The sequence below is a fragment of the Dipodomys spectabilis genome, unplaced genomic scaffold (assembly GCF_019054845.1).
Source record: "Dipodomys spectabilis isolate Male_0828 unplaced genomic scaffold, ASM1905484v1 ptg000019l, whole genome shotgun sequence".
NCBI lineage: Eukaryota > Metazoa > Chordata > Mammalia > Rodentia > Heteromyidae > Dipodomys > Dipodomys spectabilis.
In genome coordinates this window covers 8,330,687-8,356,247 of record NW_024870696.1, presented here as the reverse complement: position 1 = coordinate 8,356,247, position 25,561 = coordinate 8,330,687, and the positions used below count along the sequence as shown (strand labels likewise).

Below are 25,561 nucleotides of genomic sequence, written 5' to 3'. Positions count from 1 at the left end.
GGATCCAGTGTTATGGACATGTATCCTTTGACCAGGATGGTACAAGACACAAAACAGATTCCTCATACTCATGAAAGGGAAATCAATGTCATGCTTTATAACAAAAACTTCCACCAAGTGCTCACAATCTGCTCTGAGTCCATAATTAAGGTGAGTACATACTGTCTCCTCAGAAAAAGATAGAACAAAAAGACTTTCTCACAGATAAATCATTCATGGTGAAATGGATGCGATGGTTTGCATGACTGTATATTGGGGCGCTTTTACTTTGGGGGATACTGGCAATTTAACTCAGGCCTTGCCCTTATCAGGAGGTATTCTAATACTTGTGCCACACTCTATTTTTAGTATGAGAGCCTTCCTATGCTTTTTCCAGGGCTGGCCTTAGACTGCCATCCTCCTACCTCTGCCTCCCAAAAAATGAATTCCAAGGATGAACGGCCATGCCCCTCTTTGCACTTTCTAAGCTTCCATCAGTACATGAAAAACAAATATTTTAAGCCAGCTCATAATTCATGTCACCCAGCCATGAGCTTGATTATAAATAAATCCATAAATAAACCCACTTTTTTTTTTCAATCATGGGGCTTGAACTCTGGGCCTGGGTGCTGTCCCTCAACATTTCAGCTCAAGCCAGTGCTCTACCACTTGAGCCACAGCACCACTTGCGGTTTTCTGGTGGCTTATTGGAGATAAGAGTCTCATGGATTTTCCTGCCTGGGCTGGCTTTGAACTGCGATCCTCAGATCTCAGCTTCCTGAGTAGCTAGGATTACAGGAGTGAGCACTGGCGACCGGCACAAAACCCAGCTTTATCTATTAAAAAAAAATTAGAGGAAATAAATCAAGTTTCCATTTTAACTGAGATATGATTGCAGGATCCATGCCAAAAAGCAAGAACAAGAAACTTTGAAATGTTTACTCAACTCACGCAGATACAGCATCTGTGCCAAGCTGATTACATCTATAATCTCATATAGTTCTCTAAAAAGATCCTCATTTTCAAGATAAGGAAACCTGGGCTCAGAGAGAAAAGTGACTCATCTCAGGCCACTCATCTAAGTTAGTAAGTGTGAGGATGGTAGATGTGTCTGGGTTTGTCTGTCTTACTCATCCATAACTACTTCTCCTCCTTCTGCTTCTTCTGCTTCTTCTATTCTTCCTCATCTTCTTCCTCCTCATTATTATTATCTCTGAATAGTTGATCAAAGGGGGTTTATTTGACATACCTATTTGAATTCTTTTAGTTTTAATTTTTTGCAGTAGCAAGAATTCAAACACAGGGCCTTGTGCTTGCTAAGAACTTCCTCTCCCACTAAGCCACTTCTTCAGATCTTTTTTTTTTTTTTGCACTAATTATTTTTCTTTTTCTTTTTTTTTTTAACTCATTGCATTTTTTTTAATTTAATTTTATTTTATTTGTGAACATACTACACAGAGGGGTTACAATTACATGGGCAGGATAATGCGTACATTTGCACTAATTATTTTTCAAATAGAGTCTCAGCATGACCTACCTCTTTTAGACTTCCCAATTGTAGTGTGCCACTGCACCCAGCTACCAAGAAAAGATCCTGTGAACTTTTCTACCTGAACTGGCCTTAACCTCAATCTTCTCAATCTCAGCCTCCCACATGGCTTAATTTGACAAGTACAAGCCACCATGTCCAACTATGGGTTGAGAAGGGGTTTCACAATCTTTTCTGTCTGGATTTGCCTCAAATTGTGATCCTCCTGTTCATAGTCTTCTAAGTAGCTAGGACTACAGGCTGGAGCCACCAGCACCTGGCTAACACCCATGACTTTTATGCTTTATCCCTCCAATCTTATCACTGCTGGGCTTATAGGCATGATGCTTAGCCGTGATGTTGTGTCTGTCATTACAACCACTGAAATCACTGGTAGCAATGGCCAGAGGTGTTTGCATTATATGTCCTTCCTTTTATTTCATGCATTCTCTCTGAGAGGAGACTATGGAGTGACAGACAGGCATTACTCCAGGAAGCCTCAACGTCTGACTTTCTATGATCATCTTCTGGAAATTCTCTCAGGTCCAATCCACTGGAGTGCAATGCATCTTCACCTATTTACAGTAGTGCCTAAAGTAGTGCCCTAGGGCACGAATAACAAGTATGAGCCACCACAGTGCAAATCTCTTTTTTTCTTTTCTGAGACAGGGACTCAATATGCCGCTCAGGTTAGCCTCAAACTCACAATCCTCCTTCCTTGGCTTCTAAGTGCTAGGATTACAAGTATATGCTACCATGTTTGGCAGAATGCTTCTTTTTTTTTTAATTTAATTTTATTTTATTTGAGAACATACTGTACAGAGGGGTTACAATTACATGGGCAGGATAATGCATACATTTCTTACCAAGCATTGCAGCCTCCTCCTTTGTTTACCCTTCACCTCCCTTCCCAGCCTCCCCCCTCCCCCCCACCCAATCATACCCCCCCTCCCCCCCACACACCGACATTGTAAAGCTGGTTTTGACATGACATTTTGTACTTCTCATTGTTGCAACAGGTCCACCTGAATCCTTAAACGACTTGTTTGTCCCCAACTCCTCCACATGTTATACTCACATCAAATATAGTGAAAGCGGGGGTTACACTGTGGGGGAGGGACATACTAAGCAACAAAGAAATAATCTTATAAATGCGTTAGAAACACATGCATGAAAGAAATGAAAACATTGAAATACATATTAAAGGGTTCATTTTCCTAACATCACGTTATCTGACCTTTTCCGCTTGACTCATACCTATACTAGATATTGCAAATAAGGGAAACCATGGGACCTATGTTTCTTTGGGCCTGGCTTACTTCACTTAATATAATTTTTTCCAAGCCTTTCCATTTCCTAACAAATGGGGCAATGTCATTCTTTCTGATGGAGTCATAGAATTCCATTGTGTATATATACCACATTTTCTTGATCCATTCATCTACTGAGGGGCATCTGGGTTGGTTCTATATCTTAGCTATGGTAAATAATGCTGCAATAAACATAGTTGTGCTGGTAGCTTTAGTGTGGTCTTTTTTGTAAACATTAGGGTAAATGCCCAAAACTAGGATTGCTGGGTCATAGGGGAGTTCTATGTGAAGTCTTTTGAGGAACCTCCATACTGCTTTCCAAAGTGGTTGAACAAATTTACATTCCCACCAACAATGAAGTAAGGTTCCTTTCTGTCCACATCCCCTCCAGCATCTGTTGTTGTTAGAGTTCTTGATTTTTGCTGTTCTAACTTGAGTGAGGTGATTTCTCAATGTTGTTTTGATTTCCATTTCTTTTATGGCTAAGGATGTTGAACATTTCTTCATGTGTCTATTGGCCATCCTTCTTTCTTCTTCAAGCTTCTCTTTAAGTCTTTCGCCCACTTATTTATTGGGCAGTTGTTTCTTTGAGGATTTGTTGTTGGGTGGTTTAATTTTTTGAGTTCCAAGTATATTTTAGATATGAGACCCTTGTCCGTTGTATGGCTAGTAAAGATCTTCTCCCAATCCGTGGGCTTTCTATTGATCTTGCTAGCTATGTCATTTGCCCTGAAGAAGCTCTGCAACCTTATGCAATCCCATTTGTCCAACCTTTCTTTGATTTGTTGTGTTTCCGGGTCTCTATTCAGAAAATTTCGGCCTGAGCCAAGGAGACCTAGGGTTTCTCCTATTCCATTTTGTAATGTTTTCAGAGTGTCTGCTTTGAGGGCAGAATGCTTCTTGATAGATTTTGAGATTTTTCTGATTACATCCCTCCCCATCTACAAATGGCCCCCACTCTGGGTCTTTTACCCTCTCCTTGTCTATCTAATGAGAGAACCACTTAGAATGACTGCTGAGCTTTTCCTGAGGGTTTTCCCATATGACATGCTGTTCACCACATGGTCACAATCCCAGCTTATCTGAATGATAGTCACTAGGAAATAAATTAGGTTTGATTGTTTTTATCTGCTGCACTTTTAATTGCTACGTTTCTACCTGATGCTAACTTTGTGTTACTCCCTATAGTGCTGTGTTAGCTTTGTGTTACTGTCACCAAATGCCAGAGATAGTCAGCTTTAAAAAGTGTAAGGGCTTATTTTTGTCTATGGTTTGGGTGGTTTCAGTTGTTGATCCTGTGCTTGGGGGCCTGTGGCGAAGCACCACTTGACAACAGGAGTGTCAGGAGGAGCCAGTAGCTCATCTTCTGGCAGTGAGGAGGTGAGAGAGAAATGGAGAAGCCAGGGTCTTAATAACCCTTCAAGGGTCCATCCTCACTGATCTAAAATCTCCCACTGAGCCCTACCCAAGGTTTCACACACTCCCAATAACACCATGCTGAGGAGTGAGCCTTCATCCAAGGGTCTTGGAAGCCGGGCACCAGTGGATCACACCTGTAATCCTAGCTACTCAGGAAGCTGAGATCTGAGGATCCCAGTTCAAAGCCAGCCCGGGCAGGAAAGTCCATGAGACTCTTATCTCCAATAAACCACTAGAAAATCAGAAGTGGTGCTGTGGCTCAAGCGGTAGAGCACTCACCTTGTGCTAAAGAGCACAGGGACAGCACATAAGCCCAGAGTTCAAGCCCCACAACGGACCAAAAAGAATGGGGGGCCTTGGAGGGTCATTGCTACAGCAAGTAACAGCTGACTACTTTCCCCAGCCAGGGACAGTGTGGATCAGTCACTGGTTGCCTCAGCCACCTAAATTTGCAGCTGTCATGCTGCAGGAGCAGGGAATCAGCTAGTGGACAGCATATATCTGTTAGAACTTTCTTGAGCCAAACCAATATTTAGGCCAGAGTGCTGGGCAGGGTGTGAGAGGTGGAGAGAATGGATTTGGAGATTGCTTGGAATATGGTTTTAAAAAATGTGGTAAGAATCAAAGTGTGCATGTATGAATTACTTGATTTTGTTATTGCTCTTTACAGGTTTGGGAACTGGATACCGGCCTCCAAATATACCATATTCTAGACCCTCATGGCTTTGGAGTTGAGCTGACTTGTGGTGATATTGGTGAAAATGGAGTCCTTTTTGCTACAGGAGCAAGTAATGGTGAGCCTAATATGGAAAACAGCTCTCTACTTAAGTGTGCTGAGGATGTGACAGGAAGTTGCTTACTTTGGAGGTTGAAGGGAGAGCACCAATCAAGTGGCATGTATAAATGAGCCAGGGAGAGGGCTATGCCAGTGAGTCCCTTATTTAATGGCCACTAAAGTCTTTATGTTGAGGTGAAAAATAGTGAATATCTTGCATTGCATTTATATAGTTCCTCCTCTAAGTGATTGTCATGTTAGATCCCATTTAATCTTTGATAGGAAATGTCTGCTGAGCTAACAAATTGAGTGTTATTAGGTAAATGATATACATTAGATTTGGTGCTGGCTGCTATGCAAAAGATACAGACGATTTTAGTATGGAATGCCTGTATTGGACTTGTTTTTGGGTCTAGACTCTTCAAAGGCATATGCATGTCGATCTTGGAAGAGTATCGAGCACAGAGTAGATAGCCTTGTACCGTGTTTCTCATGGTGTGGAGCTCCGAACAAACAGACTTTCACCTCCTCCTTCTCTGAATTCCTCCAAAGGAGCCACTTGGTCTAGACAGTATGAGCAGCTGCATGCACCACTCAGAATATGTTTCTCCAGGGATGTATTTACTAAGTGGTTATACGCTCACAAGACAGTTGATGGAATGAGTGGGCATCCTGATGCGAAAATCTGACTTTTGAAAATGTGAGCAGTTAGCATTTATGATATCATGAATGCTGAGCCTCTGAGTTATGAATGAATGTAGCTGTACTCCCTACATTCAGGTTAAAACCTCTAATAGAATTCAGAGCCATGCACACAATCATTACCAGGCATGATAATTAACCGATTGAATGGGTGACTGACAATAGTATAATTTCACCCCAACAGGCCATACTTCATTGTCAGCCTTAGAATTAAAATCCGTTTAAATACTGTCCTGCTCCAAGAACATGAGTTAAATTGGCAAAGATCTTGAGTCTAAGACCTTCCAGAAAAATAGGATTCCCTGACTTCTGAGCAGCTCTGACCAGGGCCAGCAGATGCCTCTCACTATCATCCCCCAATACTACCTAGGAAGCACTGAGCACAGTACCTCTCCCTTCTCCCTCCCTCACTTGGGATGGACAACTCTGGAGAAGTCTGCAGGTAGAGGGAAATGTGGTTCATCATGGGACTGTGGTTTCCTTATCCCAGGAGTGAATAAGAACATGATTACTTCCTATGACGTATGACTCTTTTCCTATGAATATCATAAAGACATTAAGAACAGGAGCTATAAGTATTTGCTTTATATTGAGTGGTCATTGAGTAAGAAGTATTTAGGGAACATTCAGTGTTTAATGTTGGCAGTAAACAGACAAGTAATGGGCTGTTATGCTGCCCCAGGAAAACAGGTGTGGGGCAGGATTAGAATGGAAGGATTAAAGGGGTGTGTGTGTGTGTGTGTGTGTGTGTGTGTGTGTGTGTGTGTGTGTGTGTGTGGAGAGCAAGAGAGAGAGAGAGAGAGAGAGAGAGAGAGTTAGGACTGAAGGAAGAAAAGGCAAAACACTCGGAAGGGGGATACACTGCATTCTAAACCTGAGGTGACCACTATAAAAGCCCATATGAAAAGATACTTTTCTACACAGCAATGAGCTAGAAATAAACATCTGACCACTATATTGATCATCATTCCTTTTGTTTTCTTTGTCCCAATCCATAAGCCATATAAGCAAAGTTAATGCTATGAAAATAGTCTTAGTCTCTATGGGCTACTATAAAAAAAATAACATACATATAAATCAGAAATTTAATTTGTCACAATTGTGGAAATTAGGAAGTCTAAGATCACAGACCAGGCAGATTTGTGGTTTGATGAGGACTCACTTCCTGGTTCATATGTAATACCTTCTAGAACTGTGTACTCACATGGTAAAAGAAGGTATATGTGACTTTCTTTGATAAGAGCACTAGTCCAAACTTGAGGGCTCTACATTCATGAACTACTCATGATCAGATCACAGAATGTATTTTAAATGTAAGAAAAAATAACACTCCCCTTTTATCTCACCCATGGAACCAAAATATGATTCCCATCTTGACGGCTTCCTTGCTGTTCAAATTCCTTAAACCTGTCCTTATCCAGTAAGAGACAAAGTTCTAAAATAGGTTAGTAGCTTAGGAAATGCAGCATATCAGTGAAATTACCTTTAATTTTTACTAATAATTATGTGTGATGCTTAAAATGTTTTGTATGAGGAAAGGGAGTTTAATAAACTGGAAAGCACTGAAAGAGAGAAAATCCATTGAAGAAAGAAATTTCAATGTAAGTTGTGAAGAAATATGCATATGGTAGCACACCAGTAATCTCAGTACCTAGAAAGCAAAGACTGAAGGGTTGCAAGTATAAGTGTGAAAACTGTCTAGAATACAAAGTGAGTTCCAGCTCAGACTGGGTTATATACTTGGACCCTGTCTCAAAAGAAAAAATAGAATGAAAAAGGAAATGGAAAGGGGAAGAGAAAGGAGGGAAGGAAGAAAGGACGGAGGGGAGGAAGGAAGGGAGAAAGGAAGGAAGGAAGGAAGGAAGGATGGAAGGAAGGAAGGAAGGAAGGAAGGAAGGAAGGAAGGAAGGAAGGATGGAAGGAAGGACGGAGGGGAGGAAGGAAGGGAGAAAGGAAGGAAGGAAGGAAGGAACGAAGGAAGGATGGAAGGAAGGAAGGAAGGAAGAAAGGAAGGAAGGAAGGAAGGAAGGAAGGATGGAAGGAAGGAAGGAAGGAAGGAAGGAAATTCAATTTAGAAAAGTCTGAGGGTTTCAAAGAAAACTACCAGCTAGCTTTGTGTTACTATAATAGATACCTGAGATAACAAACTTGTAAGTGAGAGATTTACATTGTTGACCATTTTTGAGGCTTCACTTCATGGTCAGTTGGGTCTGCTGCCTTTGGGCCTGTGCTGAGCCAGCACATCATGATGGGAACATGTGGTGGAACAAAGCTTTTCACCTCTTGGCAGCCTGGCAGTGAAAATGAAAAGGAGAAGGAGCTAGAGTCCCACACTCCCTGTCAAAGTCCAGTTCCAATGACCTAAGGACCTCCATTAAGCCTCACATCCTATGGGTTTCACTTCTTCCCCAGCAGCACCAAACTGGAAAAGAAACCATGGATTGAAACATAGGGTCCTATGAGGACACATCGCCAAACCAAAGCAAACATCGTAAAATATTTCAAGACATTGCCTGGCCCTGTTTGTTTTTATCTAACTATGACAAATGAGGTGGTACTGAAATATATTTTGTATACATCAAGACTGGGGAGGCTCACCTGTCAGTAAGAAATAAATAAACGAGGGACTGGGAAGGTGGCTCAGTGGTAGAGCGCTTGCCTTGAGCTGAAGAGCTGAGGGACAGCACCCAGGCCCAGAGTTCAGGCCCCACGACCGGACCACCCCCCCCTCAAAAAAAAAAGAAAGAAAGAAAGGATACGGTGTTGGTGAAGAGCTGTAAGTAGGATCAGTGCTCCCTGAGTCAAAAGCCAGGATTTTTACTACTCATGTGTCATTTTCTCTGTGGGCTCAGGAACTATTAAGATCTGGGACTTCATCAGTGGGCAGGAGATCAAAGTGTTGCTGGAAGGGAAAGATTGGAAGGAGGAAGATCACTGGCTGCAGCGACTGATTTTCCTCAAAGGCCATGAGAAACAAAAGTATCTGATCCTTGCCTTGGAGTCTAACAAGACTATCAAAATGATCCAGGTACCCAGTCCTGTTTTTGTATTATGCTGTAAGTAGTCTCAGGAAAATCCAATGAATCAGTGACCCCAGTTCACTCCTCTCTTGCCAGCCTGCTGAAGACAGCACGTGTCCATTAACCTTCCTATAATTTTCCAAGCAAATTTTTCAGAGATCCAAGCAAAAGGCACGGCTTCCCAGGCTGAGCATCTTGCCCATATTGCCATTGCTACAGGACAAGTCAGGCTCCACTAAAGCAAGGGTCAGCAAGGTTACATTTACACATAGCTGATGACACTGCCATACCATCACTTGAGAATAGTTCTCAGCTCTCATCGATTCCTCATTAGTCTCTGTCCCTTATCAAGCCGTAATGCTTAATGTTCACATCACTTTTTCTGTTTCTCAACGACATTGTTTTGCTTGTTTTAGGGTCAATGAGGCAATATGCTTAATCCTTTTTGGAGAGGGGAGAACTTGGTAATATTCCTATTACTATCTAATATAGGTATACTAAATTTAGATATTGTATATATATACCTATATATAAAGAAGGTATTAGTATAGCTTCTTTAAATTTAAAATGAAGGCATTATTATTTTTCCTGGATGAGTATCTCTCACCTTGTCACCTTGAACTGAAGGAATCTTTGCCTGTATTATTCTACTCTGGAAGCTACCATCAAAAATGAATACTGAATATAATAGGAGTTATGAAGTGCTAGCATTACTTAAGATGACGAATGACCTCTTACTTGGCTGAAAATCATTCCCAATTCAACAGAATTTTCCCCTGTTGTGGCACGATCTGATGTAGCACTGTAGAGAATGTCTCGGTGACGTATTCCAAAACACAATAATATATCTGTTTTCCCTCTTTAAGTTAGTGTAGTCACTAAGATGTCCTTCCTATTAGAGAGTTGTCACAGACACTCCCTTTCTAAGGCCTGAAAGGGAAAAGGCATGGTTCTGTTCACATGTTAAAATTGAGGGGGCGGGGCTAGATGCTAGTGGCTCACACCTATAATCCTAGCTACCCAGGAAGCTCAGATCTGGAGGATCCCGGTTCAAAACCAGTTTTAGCAAAAACATTCTTCACATATATATCCTATAATTTCATAATTGTACTCTGATCATGAAGTCTAGAAAGCATGGCACTTGTCTTCAAAGACAAGCAGTGAAAATCTGGTAACAAACTGGATTCTCACCAGTTAATAGAAAGTATAGTTGGAAAATATTCATAGAAGAACCCCATAGGGCAGTATTAAAAAAAAAAATGACCTAGAATTTTCATGTGATAACTTGTGTAAATCTCAAAAAATAAGCAAATCAAATAAGAAGGCTAGAGTGTTTGAGTGCTAACGTGCTTGCCTTGCATGCCCTGGGTTCGATTCCTCAGAACCACATAAGCAGAAAAAGCCAGAAGTGGTCCCGTGGCTCCAGTGGTAAAGCGCTCACCTTGAGCTGAAGAGCTGAGGGACAGTGCCCAGGCCGAGTTCAGGCCCCATGACAGACAAAACAAAAAAAAAATGCACGTAGTTTGATAATGTTTATAAAAATAAAACTTTTAAAATGTCTAAAAGCAACATCATCTACGTGGAACAAGCATGTAAGACATGATGATGGTGACACCAGTGCATATCCTAACCGTACAAGGTGAAAATGATTGAACTTTCCATGTAACCCTTGAATTGTCCACGCAGGGGAAGGAAGAGGACATCAGCCTCACGGTGCTGTGGGAGCTACCTGATGTCATACCCTACTTGCAGTTGAGTAGCCACACTGTGCATCTGAAGACTAAAGACATGAATGACACTATTCCCTTCCACGCCGTGGAATTAATAGCTCAGAAAAGCTTTTCTCAAAATGTTCGTGTAAGTATCATTCCTTCGTTGTTCTGTTACGGTGCACTGTGGAGAATTACAAATACGTCCAAAGACCTTTTTCTTCAATGAATTGCTATGTTCTGTTTTTCTGCTTCAGATTTTGCTCTGTGACTAGCACCTCTGAATCTTGAAGCACATCCTAGACCCAGTCATTACGTGTCCCATATTTACATAAATGGCCATAAACAACAAATCTCTAAAAAATGGCAAAAAGTGCTGTCATTTTCAAAAATAATTTTGTAAATAACATGAGAAGTCTTCAAGATAATGACATGTTTACTCAAGGTTCAGTTTTCTCAGGTTGTCTCAGAATTTCTTTGTTTATTGTTGTTGTTTTACTCTGTTTCAACCTGAATCCAAACAAGATCCATTGGGCGCGTTTGGTTGAATAACGTATTAAGTGTCTGTTACTGTGTCAATCAATACCTTTCCACTGATGCACAAACCACATGTTGTTCAGTGACTTCTCCCTCTGTGAACACTTTTGATACCCAGTACAGTGCTGCTCTGATATAAGAGCTCACACATTTCACCTTTCTTTTTAAAAGTCCTATAATATTTCATTTGAGTGGTTGTACCATTGTTTATTCAGCAAATCGTTCAAAGTGGGTGTTTGGGTTCATTCCAGTATTTTCTAGTTTAAAGTATTATTTCAATAAATACCTTTAGGAACTCAAAAAATTAAATATCCCAACAACAAATCCTCAAAGAAAGAACTGCCCCATAAGTAAGTCTCTGTAAAGACTTACAGAGAAACTTCTCTGAAGAGGAAAGAAGGATGGCCAATAGACACATGAAGAAATGCTCAACCTCTCTACTATAAAAGAAAAGCAAACCAAAACAACACTGAGAGACCACCTCACCCTAGTTAGAATGGCTATAATCAAGAACTCTAATAACAACAGGTGTGGCCAGAAGGGAACCCTACTGCATTGTTGGTGAGACGGTAAACTTGTTCAATCACTTTGGAAAGTAGTAAGGAGGTTCCTCAAAAGACTATGCCTCCATCAGAAAGAATGGCATTGCCCCATTTGTTAGGAAATGGAAAGACTTGGAAAAATTATATTGTGAAGTAAGCCAGGTGCAAAGAAACATAGGTCCCATGGTTTCCCTTATTTTCAATAACTAGTATATGTCTGAGTCAAGCAGAAAACGCCAGATAAGTTGATGTTAGTGGAATGAACCCCAAGATAAGGACACAAGTGGTTTTTTCTTTCTTGCTATTGTTTCTAATGTATTTACAAGGTGATTTTTTGTTGCTTTGTATGTCCCTCCCCCATGGTATAACCCCTGTTTTCACTGTATTTGATGTTGCTATAATTTGGGGAGGGGAAGGGAAAAATTGTTTAAATAGGGATACAAGTGGACCCATTACAACAACGAGATGTACAAAATTCTATGGTGAAAAATGAACTTTACAACTTTGGCAGGGCGGAAGGAGGGGAGTGTAGTCATGGAGATGGGAGGGGGAAAACAAGGGAGGAGGCAACAATGCTTGATAAGAAATGTACTCATTACCTTGCTCATGTAATTGCAACTCATCTGTATGGTATTTTCACAATAAAAAAAGTAACATAGAAACAGAAAACAACATGTTAAAAATAAAAATGCTTTTTACTCAAGAAAAAGAAATGTACTTATTACTTTGCTCATGTAATTGTAACTCCTCTGTACAGTATTTTCACAATGAAAAAACTTATTAAAAATAATAAATAAATACCTTTTAAATATGTAATTTCAAGTTTTTAATAATAAATCTCATCAAATTTATTGCCAAATTTTGTTTTCTAGGAAATGATATATTCCTGAAAGAGGGACCTGTTGGGTCAAAAAGTAAATGCTATATAATTTTTCTAATTTTTTCCAAATTTCCCAGCACAACAGTTTCACAATTCTGCATTTCCACTAGCAATAGTCAACTGTATATATTTTCATAGCCTTTCCAACTATGTTTGCTGTCAAATTTTAACAAATTTAGATTAAAAAAATTCACCTTGATATCCTTTAGTTGCATTTTTCTGATTAGTGGTGAGTGGATATTTTGTTAGTGGTGGTGGTGGTCCTGGATCTTGAACTCTGGGCCTGGGTACTGTCCCTCAGCTCTTCAGCTCAAGGCTAGCACTCTACCACTTGAGCCACAGCACCACTTCCAGTTTTCTGGTGGTTTTTTGGAGATAAGCATCTAATGGACTTTCCTGCCTGGGCTGGCTTTGAGCCATGATCCTCAGATCTCGACCTCCTGAGTAGCTAGCATTACAGTAGTGAGCCAAGGCACCCAGCTGAGTGTATCTTTTTTTATATACATGTATGGGTCATTTGTTCCTATCTTCTGTCCATTTTTATATCTAAGTTGTTCTCTCTTCTAACGTTTTAATATCTTGTTCTCTATTAGGAATGTATCTTTTGTAATATGTTTCAGATTTGTTTATCTTTAGTTCTACAAAAAGTATATTTAACAAAACAGTTTATGAATACAGTGCATCTAGATCAATGTCAACATTTTCACCCATCCTTCCCAGCTCACCCTTTCCTTCATTCTTTTTAGTTTTGTAAGATACACATTGAATTCTTGACTGCATTCTTCCTCAACTTCTCCTCTTCATTCTTCTCTCCTCCCCTTGACTCCACCCCATTTCTTCAAAGTACTGTTTCTTTGTATTTATTTTAGTGAACTTTGATTTTTCCTTTGTAAGGAATTACATTATTTGATTTCTTCCTTGAATCTACAATATTTCAGTTAATGCAATTGTATATACACTTGTATCCTAGCTTTTGTGCTTTTGTTCTATATGGGGTCATTTTCTGTGGAATGAAGCCTGAGTTCTAGGAGTCTGGATGTAGAGGATTCTGGTTATCAGGAACTACTTACAAATAATCATAAATAATCTTCAAGCTTCAATAGGAAATCCATTCCTCTATCCCTAAATAGCTTGTCTGCATACATTTTTTAAATTCTTGTTTCTCATTTTAGCTGTATTGGGGTTATGTCAGGGCTTTGCATTTGTAAGCCCAAGCTCTACCACTTGAGTCATGCCTCTGGGCCTCTATCTTTCTAGCTAAACTAATCTCTTAAAAAAACAGTAAGGTCTTTCAAATCATCTTATGTTTTACTAAAAAAATAATACCTTGGGACCATATAAGAAGGTCACAACATAGTCATCCATTTTTTTCTGGCCAGCTTTTATGTGATCATTTTTTTATGTCAGGTACATTTCTTTTTGCCTACATGGGGGCTTGAACTCAGAGTCTCGTGCTCACTAGGCTTACAGGCTCACAGCTGCTTCTCTACCACTTGAGCCATGCCTCTACACAAGACTTTTCTGCTCATATTGAAGATGGAGTCTCAAACTTTTCTGCCCTGGTTGACTCGTAATTGAGATCCTCTAGATCTCAGCCTTCTGAGTACTAGGATCATAAACATGAACCACTGTACCTGGCATGTTGTATACTTGATTTTTCAGCTCCATCTAAAAATACTGAATATTCAATATTCAGGTCTGACACATTGGGGAGAAGACTAAGGTACATTATTAGCTCATTAACATTAGGGTAATTACTACTGGAAGGCAAACCCTACAGATATTAATTTTTTGGGGGGTCCGGTCTTGGGGCCTGAACTCTGGGCCTGGGTGCTGTCCCTCAGCTCTCCAGCTCAAGGCTAGTGCTCTACCACTTGAGCCACAGCACCACTTCCGGCTTTTTTCTTTTTGCTTATGTGGTGCTGAGGAATCGAACCTAGGGCCTCATGCATGCAAGGCATGCACTCTACCACTGAGCCACCTTCCCAGCCCCCAGATATTAATATTTTAAAGGTTAAAAAGTAAGAAAGCACCCAGTAAGAAAAAGAAGATTCATCACTACACATCTCATGGTGGTTAAAGAAGTAAGAGAAAAAGTGAGTTGAGAGAGAGAGTAGGAAAAAGAAGAGAAAGAGATACAGACATAGAAAGACCAAGAAGAAGAAATGAAGGTCCCAATATCTCCTTGAAAATCACGTTTCCAACTTCCTTCTGCTAGGACCCACCCCTTAAATGTTCCACCACTGGAAGCACAGATGTGGGCCTTGACCTTTAATAGATAGGCCTTTGGGAGCCGCTCAATACCTAAACCATAGCACAAGCAAAACCAAGACAGATCAGTCTCAAGAGAATGTTTCAGAAAGGAGAGAAGAAAGGAAAGTTGCAGGAGCAAAAGATCCCTAATGTAACTTACATGTTATTCTTCTAAGTCCCAGCAACTCCTATGCATGCTTCCAACGCAACACTTTGAAATTACTCAGCAATCAGCACTTTAAATCTGGGTATTTAAAATTGGTATACATTTCTCAGATCACAAATATCCTATGTAAATTTATATTCTATGAACTACAGTGCCCCGCAAATACTAGGATAATTGAAAATAATACACCTATAACCCTAGCTTCTCAGCAGGTTGAGATCTGAGGATCATGGTTTGAAGCCAACTTGGGCAAGAAAGTTCATGAGACCGTTATCCCCAATTAACCATTGTATGATGGCTCAAAGTGGTAGAGTGCTAGCTTGAGCAAAAAAAGTTCAGGGACAGTGCCTGAGTTCAAGCCCTACAACAGAAAGAAGGAAGAAAGGAAGGAAAGAAGGAAGGAGGGAAGGAAGGAAGGAAGGAAGGAAGGAAGGAGGGAAGGAAGGGAAGCAAGAGAAGGAAAGAAAGAAAGAAAGAAAGAAAGAAAGAAAGAAAGAAAGAAAGAAAGGAAAGAAAGAAAGGAAAGAAAGAAAGAAAGAAAGGAAGGAAGGAAGGAAGAGGGAGGGAGGGAGGAAGGAAGAGAGAAAGAGAGAATGGAAGGAAAGAAAGAGAAACTAACATATATAGCATATATATGAAGTATTCATAATAAATATAAAAAGCTTCCACAGAGTGGTATAAAGTAGAAACTAGAGTTAAGGGAAAGAAAGCTGTATTCCAGCTAAGGTGGAATAACCTTTCAAGAAGTTTAAAGGGAAGAGAAACATGGTAATCCACTAGTTGCTTAAGGAAGAACACATCAAAGGTAAGGGCAAAGAGGCAGTGAAGAGGGAGGGTGTAGTTTGCTGTTTTAGTGAACTTTGCAAGTTAAAACTTCGTAATGACAAAAGAATAGATTTCATGCCTTATGATTTTAAAAACTTGTGACATTTTAGGTTGATCACAATTAATGCATATATTGTTTAGAGTAGAGCTGGATATTTTATGCGTACAAAACAGTGAGTATGTTGTTTCCTTCTTTCTTTAGAGTCCTGCCATCAGTACTGAGGTAAACTGTATTGATTTATTGGAAGCAGAAGGATTTAATCTGATAGTTGCTGGAACCTTAAATGGTATGATCATCTTGTGGAATTTTACAACTTCGTCTGTCAAAGATGTGTAAGTTGTGTATTTGCCTTAAATAATATAAAGGTTTTAATGCAGAAAGCCAAAATAGCATGCAATACTAAAAAAAGGAAAGAGAAAGAAAGGGAAGGAACGAAGGAAGGGAGGAAAGAAGGGAGGGAGGGAGGAAACAAAGAAGACAGAAAGGAAAGAAAGAAAAAGAACAAATCAATTTGCTGGGTGCCAGTTATTCACACCTGTAATCCTAGCTACTCAACAGGCTGAGCAATTAACCACCAAAAAGCTGGAAATGAAGCTGTGGCTCAAGCGACAGAGTGCTAGACTTGAGCAAATAAAGCTCAAGGATAGCATCCAGGCTTAGTTCAAGCCCTAGAACCAGTGTACATATATGCACTTGCCTACTCACAAACACACACATACACACGTATATACACATGTGCACACAAAGTAAAGAATAAAAGCAATTGACAGTGTTGATGACTATCACGGGAGGCTTTTCTGGAGGTTATATTCATAGAGACCATATTCTTAATGCCTGAATACCAGGATGATAGATGGAAGGTGGACCTTAATTATTTACAGTACAAGTACCTTTCACTTTTATGCTTTCCCATGAATGCAAGTATGATATTCCCATGTGTGAGCTTGTCCACAATTATAACCTCAACAAATACTTAAAGTACATAATAACTTCAAATACTCATATCCCCCGAAATTCAAACATGCATATCCATTATCTGCTAGTGATTCCCATCTGCCTTGCCCTGTAGACCCTTCAGTCTTGACAATGATTGAGTCTTCCCAACCTGCCATTTCCCCCAAGCCTCTCCCATTTCTGTATTCCCAATGCCACCAGCATCTACCCCAACTGATGAGAGGCATCCTAGGATTTGCCTTTCCACTCACCACCCCAACACATCCATATCCCATTTATTTCAAGATGATGCCAGCAAGGCCTGGGGTGGCAGATGCAATTCAGTAGCTCAACCACTTAATCAAGGTGTTCTGTATCATAACCCAAACATTTATCCACCCTTGTCACCCATTTCTAAATGCCCTCACTTGTAAAGCTAGTAGTGTGACACTGTACTATTTATATGGATGGATGGTAAATACATTTTTCCAAGTTGTCCAAATGAGATGTATTAACAGCAGCGAGGTATGGATACTCTATGTTAAGGAAGGGGGGCAGGAGTTAGTAAAATTTTTAAGTTGTATTCAAGGTACAAAATGGCTAAAAATGTTAGCATAAATAAAAATAAAACCAAGTTCATCCAAGCATTTGGAGAAAGGAAAGAGGTATAAAGGACAGGAGAATAAAGGAAGGAAAAGTATGTGGGGAAAATCAGAAAGAAACACATAAACAGTCTCTTAACTCTCCAGTTCTAGTACTTGGCATTCTTGTCTGGACTCTGAGTATATTCTCTTTTGAAATTTTACTTAGAGTGACTGTTCAGATCCTTCTCTCTATACCTCAGGCCATGTTCTTGTGGACATCCTGTGCATCTTCTCTTGCAAAGTTGTCATTTGATTCCTCCCTTTCTTAAGCAGTTTGCACACTTTGTCCACTTGTACTAGTAACAAGGAAGAGCAGATAATTCCAGGCTTAATGCCTGAGCCTACAAGAAAGGTACTCTCCTGAGGATTTCCCAGCTTATGATGGAGTTTCTGAAGGACCACCTGTGGTTGAAGGAGGCATTTTGCCAAAAGGCTCACTAGTATGGACAATTCATAGCATCTCACTCCTATAGGCCAATGATGATGTAAAAGCAACTATTTTGAATCACTAGAGTATTTTGCAAAGCATATAGCTTAGCAAGTGACTATGTGAGATAATATAGGCTCAGCTTTAAAAGTTCAAAAATTGAGTACTGTTTCCACATTTATGATAGAGGCCATTTCTTCCTCTACCTCAAACCTTGTCTAAAATCCCTTCACTGGGGCTGGGAAGGTGGCTCAGTGGTAGAGTGCTTGCCTTGCAAGCATGAGGCCCTGGGTTCTATTCCTCAGCACCACATAAGCAGAAAAAGCTGGAAGTGGCACTGTTGCTCAAGTGGTAGAGCGCTAGCCTTGAGCTGAAAAGCTCAGGGTCAGTGCCCAGGCCTAGAATTCAGACCCCATGACCGACAAACAAACAAACAAACATAAAATCCCTTCACTGGTTAATGCTTTTAGCTCCATGCATTTGGAGGGGTGCAAACTCAACATTGTTTTTGATAAATAGTACACCGTTTAACCATTCAGCTTTTCTGCAGAGCAGAAATACCCGAAAAGTTGGAGCTCCACAAGTCAAGTCTATAGACTTCTCCTCTATGCTTGGTTTACTCCCTCACAAGACTTCTTTATCACTGTGTTAGTCTATCTGTTATTGTAACATATACCAGAGTTAACCAGCTAAAGAAGTTTATTTCTGGCTCAGGGTGTAAGAGGTTCAGGTCTCAGATTATTCTTCCCTGTTGCTTTGGGCTGGTGCAGCACATCACAATGGGAGCAAGCGATGGAGCAAAACTCCACCTTATAGATGGTAGATGGCAGAAAGGCACAAAAGGAAGGGATGGTTCTACTATTCCCTTCAAGGACACCTCCACAATAACTAGAAAACCTGGAGACTTGATCAGTGATAGGCTCCTTGGAGCTAGTAAGCATGTTCTATTCAAATCTGTCACTAAATCTACTCAGAGAATACAATTCTGTTATTTAAATCATATGAAGCTGTCCAGGCATGGTGGTACATGCCTATAATCCCAGCTATATAGAAGGCAGAGATGAAATGATCCCAGTTTGATTCCATTTTTTTCCTAGGCAATAAATTAGTGAGAATGTACTCTAAAACCAAGCTGGGTATCCTGGTGTGGATTGGTGGCCTGATCTACGTGAAAGGCAGAGATAAAGATTGAGGTCCAGGCTGCCCTAAGACTGGGGCAAAACCTAAGACTCTATCTGAAAAACAAACTAAAGCAAAAATGTTGGTAGTATGGTAGAGTTAAGTGGTAGAATGCTTACCTAGCAAGTGAGAGGCTATGAGTTCAAATCCCAGCATAGAGAGAAAGAAAGAGAGAGAGAGAGAGAGAGAGAGAGAGAGAAAGGGAAAGAGAAAGAAAGAAAGAAAGAGAGAGAGAAAGAAAGGAAGAAGGAAGGAAGGAAGGAAGGAAGGAGAAAGAAAAGAGAGAGAAAGAAGAAAGAAAAGAGAGAGAAAGAAGAAAGAAAAGAGAAAGAGGAAGGAAAGAAAGAAAGAAGAAAGAAAAAGAAAGAGAGAAAGAAGAAAGAAAAGAGAAAGAGGAAGGAAAGAAAGAAAGGAAGGAAGAAAGGAAGGAAGGAAAGAAAAAAAGAAAGAAAAGAAAAAGAAAGTAACTTGCATGAAGCTTCCAGGAAGGTCCTCATAGGATTATATAAGCCAGGATCTGGCCTATAGATAAGAAGACTTTTCCAGTTAATTGAATTAAAACACTTCTAAATCATTAAATTATTAGTTTTATCATAGAAAAGTATATTCAAACTCTTAAGTAATTCAACCTAAGTATATTCAACCTCTAAGTATTCTTTTTGTATTCAATATATATTCATATTTATATTCAATACATATTCAATAGTTTTTTTAGGAGCTGGTTAGGTTTGCAAAGGGTAGACATTGTAAATAATGCAAGTTTATTAATTCATGAGTTGACCATGTAAATAAATGCACATTTATTGTAAGGTACCGACCTGAAGACTGCTTCAATGCAGACCCTGACTTGGATCCCAAGCGCTACAGAATTAATGACATACGTTTCCTCTTCCGCACTCCTGAATGTGCAAGGTAACTAGTACTTCCTCGTCATTTATTACCATGTAGGACTTAACACAAGTGACCCCAGTCACCCCGTACTAAGGATCCGCTGAAGGAAGATGTAATTTAAGCTGATTTCTTGGCTTCAATGTTCCTTGCGATCCCCATCTTTAGGTAGTTGGGGTGGCCCTCCGGGATCTAACACCCTGCGGGGTTCCACATCACATCAGGGACCACACAACTTCCTTTACAATGGTGCTACAAATGCTCTCTGGGCCAAAATTAGCACTGCAGCCACTGATATGAAGCAAAAGGTAGATCACCCTATACAACTCTGCAATCTCCATTCTCTCACGTTTGTTAAATATTTAAAGTATTTTTAAGCTGGTGCCCGTGGCCCACACCTGTCATCTAGCTATTCAGAAGGCTGAGATCTGAGGTCTGTGGTTCAAAACCAGCCCCAGTAGAAAAGTCTGAGATTCTTTTTTTGGGGGGGGCGGTCCGATCATGGGGCTTGAACTCTGGGCCTGGGCACTGTCCCTCAGCTCTTCATCTCAAGGCTAGCGCTCTACCACTTGAGCCACAGCACCACTTCCAGCTTTTTTCTTATGTGGTGCTGAGAAATTGAACCCAGGTCTTCAAGCATGCAAGGCAAGCGCTCCACCACTGAGCCACCTTCCCAGCCCAAGTCTGAGATTCTTATCCCCAATTAAACACCAAAGAGCCAGAAGTGAAGCTGTGGCTCAGGTAGAAGAGCCATGGCCTAGAGAAAGCTTAGGGATGGCACCCAGGACCAAAGTTTAAGTCCTAGGACTAACATACATACACACACACACACACACACACACAGTATTTTCTTGTATTTTGCATTAGAACTCTAGGGATTGTTCTAGTTGCATTTGGCACTTGACAATGCTAAATATGTCTCTGAAGAGAAAATACAGGTTTCTGTGCTGGTCTGGGATCATCCACTTGTGATTCAAAATATAGCATCTTCTCTACTTTGTGGCTTAAAATGTCATCCAAACCACTTGGATGTTTTGAGGCTTTATTCTGTGTAACTCTGCACCAGCATCCCAATCACTTAGCAGCCCCTTCCAGCAAAGTACAGCAATGGCAGGATCAGGCCAATGAGCTACCAGAGTTCAGGAAGCAGCTAGCACTTGCTAGCTGCCAATGGACCAATCCCTACCATTTCAGGGATTCCTAAGCCAAGAGCCTAGGAATCAATCTAGAGCTAGCAATGAGCCAGGCCAGACTTTGGATTCCCCAAATCCAGGGAACAGTACCATTTACTTGCTAAGACTTCAGCAGTTTGACCCGGGAATGTCTACCCATAATACATTAATGAACATTCATTAAAAAGTGTAGCATGTGATTAGTTTCATAAGTGGGTGGCCCAGTATCTAATCATGGTGAAAGAAGCAATTGACTCCTGAGAATGATAGACTATCTTAACCATCCATCCCTGGAATTTCTCCCTTCTTTATAGGAAATTAAGTCAAGATTCCATATGCTCTTCAACCCAATGTGATTCTAGCAAGGGTCCACAGAGTAGCAAGGTAAGCAAGACACACACAGTGTGCTTTCTCCTTACATGAGCACCATGCTACTCCTCTGATGGATGGCAAAGATGTCTGTGCATGCAAACTATTTTTTTTCTTTTTTAAAAAATCAGTTGTTTACATTGTTTCATATCCATACATTGTTTTTAAGCTTCACACCTGTGAATAATCAATACATGATCATTAATAAAGTTGTTCATGCTAGTGTTATAGTCATAAAATAATAAGGTAATTTTAGATGATCTCTTCTGCTAAGATGTGGTGCCATATTTCACATGGAGAAGAGATCAGATTTAATGTAATTCTATATAATACATGTAAAACAATGTAGTTGTTTTCAAAGATTCAATTTTATGTATTCTTTGCACATTACATTTCTAATTAGGATTTTATTCCAAAGAAAATTTTCACAGTAAAAACAAGATATACATATTTTCCAACTACTAACTAGGAGGATGCAAAGAATAAACATGCATGATTGATGTGAAAGCTAGCCAAGTTAGTTCTTGAATCCAACTTCGCCATTTAGCAAGATCACTCACCCAAATTTGTTTCCGCACTAGTTTAAAAAAGGGGGGAGAGCGGAGATAAACACTAAGTGTTATGGTTGTTCATAGAATTAAGAATAATTTATGCCAAGAGCTAAGTACGCCCTGGGTATTTAATTGCTTTCTTATTGAGCTAATCCTGAGCTAGTAGAATATCATGGTGTTCTGCATTCTTTATGAATATGAAAATCTTGGCAGTACGGTTTTCTTCAAAGACCTAATTAAAAAATATTTTTTAAGATGGTGCTTAGGAATGCAAACTTAACTACCTTAAGAACTTGTTCATTTAGCATGTCTCATTTGCTTACAATGGCCAATAAGCTTTCTCTTTTTTTGCCCCTCACCCAGGGAAGCAAGCAAAGCATACATGAAAGTGAGGTTAAAGGTCAGTGTCATATCTCTCTTCCCCACCCCCTCTTTTGGAACCAATATAGAGCTTGAACATAGGGCCTTGCACTCTTGCTTGGTGTTTTCCCTCATGGTTGGTGCTCTACCATTTGAACCATGCCCCATTCCAACTTTTTGCTAGTTAATTGGAAAGTAAATCTCTGAGAATTCTCTGGCCAGGCTGACTTTGAACCTCAGTCCTCCAGATCTCAGCCTTCTCAGTCACTAGCCCATCTCTTTTCTTCAGAATAATCAGCTCCTTTCATTTCTTTTTGCAGTGGTGAGGACATAGACTAAAAGGCCTTACATGTGCTAGGCAAGCACTCTGCCAAGCAGTTGCATTGCAATAGGATCTTTATAAGATATAATGAAAATCCAAACCATTGTGGAAATTTGTAATCTTTAGCACATTTCCCTACAACTTTTATAGATTTCCAAGGCTTTATGGATGCGTTAAGATGAATATCATTTTAAGCTGCCATGAACAGCTTCGGAAGGCTTTCGCAATGAACCAAAAACAAGCTTTTTCAATGTTTTTCAGTGATCAAAGATTACATTTTAAGGCCTTTTTACTGTCTGCCTTGTGGATTTCTCTCAAGTTGAAACAAAATGTTTCTGAAGAATAACGTGTTGTTTTGCTATTTTCCTCCTTCCCTCTTCTATATTCCATAAAATGTGGGATTCCTAGCTTTGCAAATCCCGTGGATGGTATTATTTTCTCCAATAGGTGAGCAAACAGACAATGTCTCAGAGCAACAGGCAGCAAGCAAGAAACATCTTGCAGCCACCACTATAGTAGAAGCTCAGCCTCCTCTGCTAGTCACCGCAAATGAGGATGGACACCTCCGCTTGTGGACCATGGAGGTAGTGGGGCTTGGTATTTCCTGAGAATAGAATAGAAGATAAAGGCAAGCAATTAGCCAAGTATTGAAATGGCTTACACCTGTAATCCTAGCTACTCAGGAGCCTGCGATTTGAGGTTCAAAGCCAGCCCAGGCAGGAAAGCCCATCAGACTCTTATCTCCAACTAACCACCATAAAGCTGGAAGTGGACCTGTGGCTCATGTGGTAGAGCACAAAAGCTCAGAGACAGTGCCCCGGCACTAAGTTCAGGCCCCAGGACTAACACACACACACACACACACACACACACACACACACACACACACACACACACACGCACGCACGCACACACACACTCGGAGCAATTAAAGGAATCTTGATATCTTGGTTTCCTTCCCTATAAATCGAAATCTACTATTTTTCAAACTGAAGCTCAGGAAATGGTTTTGCAACCTGCTCACTGATTGCTTGATTCACACCTTACAATAGGCCAGTTTTGTAACTTAAAAGTAACTTAAGAAGTCAAACTATCAAAACTGTTTATTATGTCAAAATTTCCTTTTAATCCGAGCTATACCTACATGCCATTCAATATTTTATTTGGTACTTAAATAATATTAAAGGATATTAATAATGGATCATAAATATTGATCACATGGCTAATTTTCAGTGATTCAAACTGTTGGGAGATGATCATTTTCAGTGTGTTTAAACACTGAAAAAAAATAATTTGTACTGAGAAGATTTGTGGTGGAGGGTGTACATCCTAGTTTAGGAAGACAAATCAGGGAGCATTTAGAGAACAGAAGACAATGAAAGGATTGGCAATAGACTGGTGATGATGATGGGGAATCCTAAGACAGACATGGAGGTGACCCCACTTGGGAAAGCTCCTTGCTACAATGGAAAACTTGGAGATGGCACCCAGGACCTGAAAGGAATCCACGACATAGAAAGCATGGCCACCCGAGCAAGTCAGCCTCAAAGCTCTCTTGAGATCACAGGTTATCCGTGAAAGCCCTGACTTGAAAAGACAAACTATTTCTGAGTTGTTTTTACTGTTGAAGCCATGCCTTTACTCCCCCATGGCAATGAAAAGAGAGAAACAGGAGAAGAGATTATATCCAAGTAGTCTCAGAAAACGAGTAGATGACTCCAACTCTGTGTTATCAAGCTTGCATGTCTAGTCTTCACATGACATAAAATGTATGAAACTCCATTTCAGGGCTAGCTCATACTAAACACTCAAAAACACTGAAGTTTAATCTCTAGCAACCCCTTATCTTGGACACATCTACCAAAGTAAATAGGCAAAGGTTCCTATTGCAAACAATGGAGATACCCTTATACCTAAAACAATGTTTACAATGAGAATATGTAATTGTATGTGGAAGATGAATATGTAATTGGAAAATACCATCTGGGGAATCTCATAAAGAGAGTTCTGGACAGCCTCAAGTTATACAGGCAACGTATAATGAGTCTGCATGCTTATGATGAATATTTGGTGATGTCTTCAGAGCCTTTGGAGTGTTTAATTTCCAAGAAATTTCCCTAGTGGTACTTGCAAATTATTTTGACTTACAAAAATGAGACCCGTGTCTTCTAAAGTAGTAGAGGTAATTCTGGAGCTGGGTTACATAGAGAGATTAGATAGCTTTTGATCACAAAAGAAAGGTCTATTTACATTGACCTTTATTTAGGGGAAACTTCTAAAAGACATGCTCCCCTTCACAAAACATTCTGCCATCTCTCTGACATCGCTGTACACTGACTCCTGCAACAAGATACTTCTGGCTGGAAACATGGGTAAGTCATTTCCCCTACGCCTCCAGCGTTGGGCATTCATCATCCCTCCTGCTAATGGGCCCTTGACATTTGTATCCAAGTTGCTGATGGTGGTTAATTGGAGATTAGAGTCTCATGGACTTTCCTGCCTGGGCTAACTTCAAACCAAGATCCTTAGAGCACAGCCTTCTGAAGAGGATTATATCTGTGAGCCATCAGTGCCCAGCTTAATTCTTACATTTTTGTCTTCTCTTTTAGAAAAAATAATTTTTCTCATGAAAAAATATTTTATAACAATCTCAACCAACTAATTTTTTCCAGACATTATTGAACACAATCACTTTTATTTCTATTTAGTAAATTTGCAGTATTTGTTTAAAATTTTCATTACTTTCATATTTTATTAGGTCCTTTTGTATTCTGAAAATTTCTGATGTTTGTTTATATGTTAGTTTATGCTTTCTATAGTCTCTCTCCCTCTCTCTCTCTCTCTCTCTCTCTCACACACACACACACACACACACACACACATACACACACAGTTGACAATATCTCAGTTTGAACTCAAGGGGTACCAGACTTGCTTGCTTGGCAAAGGTGGTACCTAAACACTTGAGCTCTACTTTCAATCTAGCTTTTTGCTGGACTTTGGAGAATGGAGTCTCTTGGAATGTTCTGCTTTGAACCATGATCCTCCAGATTTCAGCATACTACGTAGC

General features: G+C 40.0%; 1 protein-coding gene across 1 annotated transcript in view; it reads left to right on the top strand.

The window, feature by feature from the left end:
- The window catches only part of Wdr64 (WD repeat domain 64), a 120,088-nt gene that overhangs the window by 69,252 nt on the left and 25,275 nt on the right, over nt 1-25,561 (top strand). The window contains exons 12-21 of the mRNA XM_042674540.1: nt 2-150; nt 4,907-5,030; nt 8,566-8,741; nt 10,420-10,590; nt 15,848-15,978; nt 19,640-19,741; nt 21,204-21,273; nt 22,173-22,209; nt 22,939-23,075; nt 24,758-24,863. Of these exons, the coding sequence (XP_042530474.1) occupies nt 2-150; nt 4,907-5,030; nt 8,566-8,741; nt 10,420-10,590; nt 15,848-15,978; nt 19,640-19,741; nt 21,204-21,273; nt 22,173-22,209; nt 22,939-23,075; nt 24,758-24,863 (1,203 nt within the window). The remainder of the gene's footprint in view (nt 1; nt 151-4,906; nt 5,031-8,565; nt 8,742-10,419; nt 10,591-15,847; nt 15,979-19,639; nt 19,742-21,203; nt 21,274-22,172; nt 22,210-22,938; nt 23,076-24,757; nt 24,864-25,561) is intronic.